This window comes from Colobus angolensis, unplaced genomic scaffold, assembly GCF_000951035.1.
Source record: "Colobus angolensis palliatus isolate OR3802 unplaced genomic scaffold, Cang.pa_1.0 Scaffold90, whole genome shotgun sequence".
NCBI lineage: Eukaryota > Metazoa > Chordata > Mammalia > Primates > Cercopithecidae > Colobus > Colobus angolensis.
This window is the reverse complement of record NW_012122932.1, coordinates 2,238,777-2,247,805: the sequence shown is the minus strand read 5'-3', so window position 1 is coordinate 2,247,805 and position 9,029 is coordinate 2,238,777. Positions and strand designations below refer to the sequence as shown.

The following is a 9,029-nucleotide window of genomic DNA, read 5'->3' as shown; positions in this document are numbered from 1 at the left end:
AAGAAAGAAAGAAAGAAAGAAAGAAAGAAAGAAAGAAAGAAAGAAAGAAAGAAAGAAAGAAAGAAAGAAAGAAAGAAAGAAAGAAAATAAAGGAAGATAAACCTTGTATGTAACTGTTACATGAGAATAATTCAACACCTCCACACAGATAAATTTGGCTCTGCTATGCATAAAATTGTAAAAACATGGAGAGTGGACTAAAAATAACTGGAAAGTCAGAGGCTCTACTTAATGAACTTAATTGGGTGCAAGAAAACTACTGCTTGCTCCATAGCTGGGTGGTGACAAAGCTCAAATATGATAATATATGTGCTTTTGTTTTGTAAATTAGAATGATTGAGATCTTATACTCTCTATTTCAAATAACAGAGGTATGAATAATGTAAATTGAAATTAGTAAATGGCATAAGTTAATACCATAACAAGAGAAATCTAATAAAAGCCAAATATGGGAAAAATTCATTACAAAAACTTAACACTCCACTTTTTATGAAATAAACCTCAAAATTTGAATAATTATGAAATAAAATTGGTACCCTGGACACTTCTAAGCAAGACCCTTTTTGTTCAGGTTAAAAATGTTCTTCATTTGTTTCAGGCATGAAAATTAAGCAGAAAACATTTATTCTAATGAGATAAGTAAAGAATTGTAAAGAAATGAAAAATGTCAGGACACAGCATCAGCATTCCTGAGAATATTACCTTTGCAGCTTCTCTTTTGGCCATTGCTCTTGCTCTTTCTTCTTGTTGACTGTAAGAAACCGAAAAGAAAAAAGAGAGAAGAAATGGGTCTTTGCTGTTTTTTTTTTTCTTTTTTGAGACAGAGTCTAACTCTGTCACCCAGGCTGGAGTGCAGTGGCGCCATCTCGGCTCACCGCAACCTCCACCTCCCGGGTTCAAGCCATTCTCCTGCCTCAGCCTCCTGAGTAGCTGGGATTACAGGCACGTGCCACCATGCCCGGCTAATTTTTTTGTATTTTTAGTAGAGATGGGGTTTCACCATGCAGGTCAGGCTGGTCTCCAACACCTGACCTCATGATCTGCCTGCTTCAGCCTCCCAAAGTGCTGGGATTACAGGTGTGAGCCACTGTGCCCGGCCAGAAATGGATCTTAATATAGTAGAATAGATCCTTAACTTTCATAGCTTGATCATTTATTGTTTTGACTATTCTCAAACAATGCCAAATATCCACCCATAATAGTTTATAATTTTATTAGACAATAAACAATTATGGTTCACTCTACCTCAAGAGAATGGTGTGCAAGAGAAAGCCCCCGAATTAGGGAGTAAACCTGTTTAACTTCTCAGTATATGTACTGCAATAGTACTTTCTTATTTGCTGATTCTTTTGCATGTGTGATTTACTCTTTATAGAGAGGTAATATTTTATCTTCTGAGAGGCAGTATAGCGTGGCAGTTAAGAAGAAAGACCCTGGAGCCAAATTCTATGAGGAAAACAAGAAGTACCTTAACCTCTCTGTGCTTTCCTCATCTTTAAGTGTGTGTGAAGAAGAAACAGAAGAATTAATAAAAGTACCTTTCTTATTGGAATGTTATGAACATTAAATGAGTTGCTACATGTATTGCAATTAGAACAATACCTGGTACATAATAAAATAATTGGTACAATTGTTATAAGGGTTTGATATCATCATTATTGTCATTATTGAAAGGAAACTTTCCTTCCAAAACTAGGCATAGGATGGAAATGAACTGAAAGTGATAGCTGTTACATTTTGGATAACTAACAGTGTTGCAAATTGAGCTTCATGGACTGGATCCACAACATAATTAGATAGATAACACAAATAGTTCAAAATGTAGAAAAAATTACATAATTTGTGAAAATGTTTTAATGTGTCCCAATCAACAAAAGACTTGCACATAGATCAAACTAAAATTTTTTGAAAGTTGAAAAGATTTTTTTTACATGGTATGAAAGTGTGAAACACAGAATAATTCTCAAAAAAATCAGTCACCTTTGTTAACATATCTATAAAACATGAGGTGACAAAGGTTATTTCTTTTCAATAAAGAATATATATATTTATGAAATAAACTGACTAAAATAGATCCAAAATTATGGGACTGTTCAGACATCTTTATATGAAAACTGATCTAACCTTTATCACAAGTCTATAAGTTGACTAAAACACTTAAGCAGCATTTTCTTTCCCCAATGGAAAATTGTCAGAGGAGGTAGCAAAGATAATCACTAAGTGGCAGAATTAGTTTCCTGCTACTGAAAGATTAATGTAAGGGAGAACAAAAAACAGGTTGAAAGGCCTTGCTAAGTGATTATATCCCACATCAAGAAATACATTAACTTTTTCTTCAGCTATAAGTCCCATATCCTATCCTGACTTTTCCATCATTCTCAACTGTTCTGGGCCTTAGTTTTGTTTTTGTTTTTGCTTTTTATCTGGTTTCATCTATTTCATATGGTTGTTGTGAAGACTAAATGAGATTAGGTAGCAAAGCTCTTAGCAAGTGTCATATAATTATATGCATTCAACAAACATTTGCTGTGATCATTATATGGTCATCATCTTAACTTTCCTTCTAATAGATTTTTAGTGCTCCAAGCCTCAAATGCTATAGGAAAATATGCTTGATTACATTACTTTCTATATGGGAAGACTAAATAAATTAAGTCCTTTCTAAGATTCTTGGCACATGGGAAATAAAATGGGTTTTTTTTTTTTTAGTCAAAAATCAAGAGTTTAAGAAAAGCCTAGTCATGCTTTTGAAGGGCTGGCCATACCATGACATTCATTCTAAAGACCTATTTTAGGCACCCTATAAATAGACTCCCAACTCCTACATAATAAAATCTCCATTCTTGTCTTTCTCTGCTTCATTACAAAGTCAATCTTCATCATGAGCCCAAATCTTTCTTCCCATAGCTCTTTTCCATTTTAATTATAGTCCTTAAAATCACACAGAATAAGTAGGAAGAAAGATAGTGAACAAAAAAGTCTCACAAATTTTCCATGCATTGTAATATTTTACATGTAATCATATGTATTTCCTATTTCATCTGAGAATGTTTTCAAAAGACTGAAAGCAATTAGTATAATTATCAAGAAGTATTCTCTTCTCTGGGTGAATGATTCTAGGTTACTTTTTAAATGTCATAGAAGAAATTATTCTGCACCTCACTTTTTTAACTTGTGTTCTTCCTTGACAAATAATAATTGCATATATTAATTGAATTCAGTGTAATGTTTTGGTATATGTATACATTGTGATGATTAAATCAACCAATTTACATAGTTGTCTCTTGATACTCATCTTTTTTGGAAAGGTGTAAGGACATTTATAATTTACTTTTTTAATATTTTTGAAATATACGATACATTATTATTAACTGTAGTCACCATGCTGTCCAATACATCCTATAAACTTATTCCTCCTGCTTAACTAAAACTTTGCACCCTTTGATTAACATTTCCTCATTCCCAACCCTCACCCTTATCTACCCTCATTCTCTGGTAAGCACCATCCTACTCTCTACTCTTAGTCAGCTTTATTTAGGTCCCACATATAAGAGAGGTCTCACATTATACGTTTTTCTGTGTCTGGCTTATTGTGTATCTCTTATATCACAATAGAAAGACCTCCACTTGTTTTATTGTTGCTGTTGTTTGTTTTTAGTCCACTTAAATATGACACCCAAAACTGAAAGCCATACTGAAGAAGAAAATGTATTATTCACAATGGTTTGAAAACTTCCCATGAAAATTCCCACTGCTCAATCCTCAGATGCTATGGGGCTACTGCTCTACTCACAAGAAGACCTCACACATGGAGCAGGTGTTGCCATGCATTTTCCCATCTGGGCCCTGGATGGGGTCATTCTCTCTGGTGCAAAAAAGTCGTCCGTTGTTCCTGGATTTGCGGTATTCACTACACAACTCCTGTGAAATTGAGGAGGGAAGTTGAAGGTGTTGAACATAGGTTGAATCAGATTGCAAAATAGTGAAAGCTTGTACTTTTTTTCTTAAATGAGGATTAGCAATTGGCTTATTTTAGAATGATTAACTTTGAAGGCATGGATTTTTTAAGTGATAAAAACAACCCATCAACCAAGAAATAGTCACATATGCATATGTATAACTGCACCCATGCAAACACACACGAAAACACAAACTGTACAATTGTTTCATACAGTTCTAAGGAATGTACGTGTTCCCTGAACATGATCTGTGGAGCCTCAGGGCCATATCCCTCTGAGTTGTTGGAGGAGATACACTCACCTCAAAGGAAGCTGTACTCTTAGATTGTCTTTTGTTTCTTGATTCACTTTCCTTCTTTTTCTTTTCGTCTGCTTCTGCTTGGCTGAAAAAGGATGGTTAAGAAGAGATGAGTAAAAATCATCAAATCTCCATATTAGAAGTGATCTCAAATGTAATTTAATTTTACACTTAACTATGATTAAATTGTTTTAATGTGATGTGCCTAATCCCGTGCTTGCACTGTGAAATCCCCACAATCGCATTATAAAACTACTATTATAACCCCAGCATACAAATAAATTGACAGACAGAATGCATAACTCGCCTGAAGATGTAGAAATAATAGGTACATATTTGGGATTTAAATTCTAGTCCAGAGATGGTTTTCTAAATTTCCAGTGCTCATTACTGTATCTCTAATGACTCTCAAGCCTTTGCTTTAATCTGCCTGTAAAGCCTGTACTTATATCATCCTTGGAATTTCATGGTAAATCATCCATCTTTGAAACCCTCAAAGTGTTAGGAAGTTCTTCCTGGGATCCAGTTGGAACCTGTCTTCCAGGGCTTTCATCCATTGGTCCATTGGCCTCACTTTTATTCATGGAGATAAGTTAGAACTTGTCCTGTTTCCATACTTAAAAACCAAAACTACTTGAGTATTTCAAGATTGTGACTGTCTCTTTGCTTAAGTGTGAAGTCTTAACAATCTTTAAAGGACATGGATTTTCAAATACATGTCTCCAATCAGACAGTTTCTCTAAATATTCTTTAATTCTTTCATTTCTATGTTGAAGTGGCCCTCCCATGATTGAATATGGAAATGAAATAGACAGAACAAAATCATTCCTCATGCTCCCAGCTGCAGGGCTACTCACAAGAAGACTTCACACATGGAGCAGGTGTTGCCATGCACTTTCCCATCTGGGCCCTGGATAGGATCATTCTCTCTGGTGCAAGCAAGTTTTCCATTCCTCACAAGCTTTCGATATTCACTGCAAAGCTCCTGCCAAGACAGAAGAAGTAAGTTGGCCATATATTTCATTTCTACTTAAAGAAGAAGGTTCAAACATCTACATTGGCAGAAACTAATGTTGCAGCTCCTTGAGCAGAGGATTTTAATTGTGTTTTTCTCAGACGTAAAATTCAATTCAACAACAAGAAAAACATCATATGCTAAGAGATAGGAAAAAATAAAACATAGCACAATGTGTCGATATAATACATGCAATATGTAAGCAAATTCCACTATAATCTAAACAGAATAAAATAAGTACAAACATACAGGGTGCAAGAAATCTGAGAACTCATAGGCTGGAGCCATGAAATCTGACTGTGGAAACCAGGGAAGATGTCAGGGAGCAAGAACAACTTAGGTGAGACTGTGGAAGTGTAAATAGGATTTGACTGAGCAAAAAAATGAATTGGGAAATATGCACACAGGTTTATGAAAATAAAATTAGCTGAAAAACACAGGTAGGAAAACCCATGGCACATAGCAGAGCATGATTTTCTGAATGGAGATAAGGGTACAAATAAGAGGAGAGAGAATGGGATTAAAGCACATCCTGTATTTGATGATGAGCTGCTTGTGGGTTTTAAGTAAAGCAATATTATGATCTTATTTACATTTTGAAACATTACTCAAACTATGTTAGGGAGACTGATTGGACAAGGGAAGGGATAGAATCCAGAGGGAAAGTTAGGAGACTTTTATCATCAAAACCGTTGGGGATGATAACTGAGCCAAGGCTTTGGAAACTAATATTGTAATATTTCAGGGATAAAAATCATGCTTTGGGGGGTAATCAAGGTATTTTTATCTCAAATTAGACGTGAAATATCAGAAACTCATATGTAGAAAGCATACATGTAGAATTTCTCTGGAAAGTAGTTGGCAAAAGCTAACAGTCTGTAAATGATAAAACTAGAAGTAGAACTCAGTTTTTCAGCTTTTAAACAATTGTGTTTTTTTGTTTGTTTTTGTTTTGTTTTGTTTTTGTTTGTTTGTTTTTTGCAGAGTTAGTTTTGAATCAGCAAGAATAGATCAATCTTCCCATATAAATTATCTCAATACCATCCCCAGATTGAAGAGTTAAGACATTCTGGGGATTTCTGCAGGGCAAAATCTCACCCTTTAGGTTCTTAAAATTTGTTCAAATTATAGCACCAAGTAGGATTTTTCGGATGGATTCCACTCACTGCATATGACGCTGCTTTTCCAGATTCTCTTTTATTTCTAGCTTGTGCTTCAGCCTTTTTCTTTTCTTCATTTTCTGCTTGGCTGAATAAGAGGGAAAAAGAAGCAGATCCATTAGGAACAAACACATGCCATGATTTCTCCACATCCTTGCACTGTTAACAGTTCTCCCTCCTTAGACTGGAGCAATTTTGTCCCTTTATCACTATGTATCAATGAGAAGCAACAAAATATCCTCTAGGATAGTATGGTGCTCTGATTTCCTCAAAATGGCTTTTTAATGTTGAAAGAAAGACAACAATAGTGGATCTGGGAAACTTGCTTTCTGTAAATTAGCTTTCTTGCCTATAGTAAGAAAAGGATCATCATCAATGTTCATAATAGAGGCACCAAAACTAAAATCATGGTGACATAACCTGAAGGCTGAAAGTGGCTTTAACAAAGCACATCTACTCATCCCCTTGTTAAACAGAGAAGATGAGAGGTAGAGGGGGCCTTGGCTACATGTCAGGATATGACTACAGCCAAGATCTCCTCCCTCAAGACCATGGTCTATCTACCACACCATGTGTACCCTAGCTTTTGCTTTAAACTTAAATATTTTGCTTACTCATAGCTGTTTCATCTAAAGGACAAGATGTGAAAAAAAAAAAAACACAATAATTTCCATATATTGATAAAACAAATAAGCCTAAATTTGCTTTGTACAATGGAATTGCACAGTATGTGCAGTTAACTGATGATATTACAACCATATATAGTTGTTAATCAAAACAAAAAAAGCCATAGATTCTAAATATAAGTTAAATACTGAATTTGAGTTCAGCCAAAAAAAGTGAGACTTTCTTAAATTTTGAAAGAAAACTGTCCATTCTAACTTATTGAGAAACGTTACATTACATAAAATAATACCCACTGTAATTTTATAGGAGTTTTGTGTTGTTTCATGGGACATTTGACTTTATTCCATTTCTACATTAAGCTCGAGCTTTGGACTCTTAACTCCCATGGAAGATGAGATACCTATAAATTGCTAAAACAGGCTAGCTAACATGTGAAGTTTCAGGAGCGAGGGAGCAACTAATATTTGTACAAGTTCATGTTTGTCAGGACATTCCAGTGCTAAAAGAGGGAGTGCCAGAGGAACAAGTCTTCTTACAACCAACAACTCTAGGTACTTACTCCCAGCTCTACTACTGATCTTTTTCAGGTAACGTATTCAACTCACTTCCCTGTCTTGAGCCACGGTTTCCCCATCTACGAAACAAGCTGTTTCTATTAAATTACCTGCAAGATCCTCTCTTTCTTTGACATTCTAAAAAATCTATACTCACAAGTAGGCTTGACACATGGAACACAAGTTGCCATGCATTTTCCCATCTGGACCACGAATAGGGTCATTTTCTCTGGTACAGAAAAGTATTCCATTCCTCGCCTGATTTTCATATTCACTGCAGAGTTTCTGAATAATGAATATGAAAAAGTTTAGATATAGTTCTGTTTTCTATGTATGAATGTTAAATGTTATTTTACAAAGAAATTGAAAAAGAGAAATTAAGGATGAAAAATAAAACTTTTAATATTTAGGCCCATCCAAAAATTGTGATGTTTCTCTCCTTGTAATATCCATTTACATCTTCAACGAATGTTTAAGTTAGGAATATATAAATAGAAATATGATTTATTTATATTTATGTTCTTTATTAGTCAAATGGAAAGGATAAGTAAGTACAATATAAAAAGCTAAGAAATATAACACTAGTATGAATTAAGAGTGTACAAGTACAATGAAAAGAATAATTCATGGAAGTTCAGAGAACTTATGTCTAAGTTCTATCTTGAGAATGTATTTGGGAACATAATGCGGTAAAAAGGCCATCCAAGAAGAATTAAATGGACAAACACACAGAGGCATGAAAGAACATGTTATTTTTAGGTAACTAACATATTTATGAATATAGTGGCTAAATAATTAGTTGGATAAAGAGAAGAATATTTGGGAAATGGTCAAAAGGAGGCCTTGAAAATCGAAGACCACTAAATTTTCAAAGGAATTTGGATATTACTCTTAGGCAATGGGAAAATTATAAATGTTTATAGAAGAAAATGGCAAAATCAAATCTTTGTTTTACAAAGATTATCAACCAGATGTGTGGAGGATTTGATTGATCAGGGAATGAAGTTAGAGACACTAATTATATTATTAAAAAAAGACAGAAAGAGAAAGAGGGAGGAAAAGAGAAAAAAGAATAGGGAGATAGATTAGGAGAAAAATAAAAAGGAGAAAGGAAAGGAAGAAAGGGAAGGAAGGAGAAAAATTGGAAATAAATGATAAAATAGTAGTTGACAGATATTTGAGTATTAAAATTAAAAGAACTTGGTAACCTAGGACCAAGGGGAAGAAAGCAGTTCAAAATGAGGCTTAGGCTAGGTGTAGTGACTCATGCCTGTAATCTTGGCCCTTTGGAAAGTTGAGGTGTGAAGATAGCTTGAGAGTGGGAGGTCAAGGCTGCAGTGAGCCATGATCCCACCACTACACTCCAGCCTGGGTGACAGAGAAAAAAAAAGAAATAAAATGTGAAAGAAAGAAAGA

The 9,029-nt window shown here is 34.6% G+C and overlaps 1 protein-coding gene across 2 annotated transcripts in view; it reads right to left on the bottom strand.

The window, feature by feature from the left end:
* Positions 1-9,029, bottom strand: part of SPINK5 (serine peptidase inhibitor, Kazal type 5) — a 74,739-nt gene that overhangs the window by 32,082 nt on the left and 33,628 nt on the right. For both annotated transcript variants that reach the window (XM_011931508.1, XM_011931509.1), the window contains exons 11-16: positions 7,771-7,898; positions 6,439-6,520; positions 5,115-5,242; positions 4,261-4,342; positions 3,794-3,921; positions 703-751 (exon numbers count right to left, since the gene is read on the bottom strand). In XM_011931508.1, the coding sequence (XP_011786898.1) occupies positions 703-751; positions 3,794-3,921; positions 4,261-4,342; positions 5,115-5,242; positions 6,439-6,520; positions 7,771-7,898 (597 nt within the window). The remainder of the gene's footprint in view (positions 1-702; positions 752-3,793; positions 3,922-4,260; positions 4,343-5,114; positions 5,243-6,438; positions 6,521-7,770; positions 7,899-9,029) is intronic.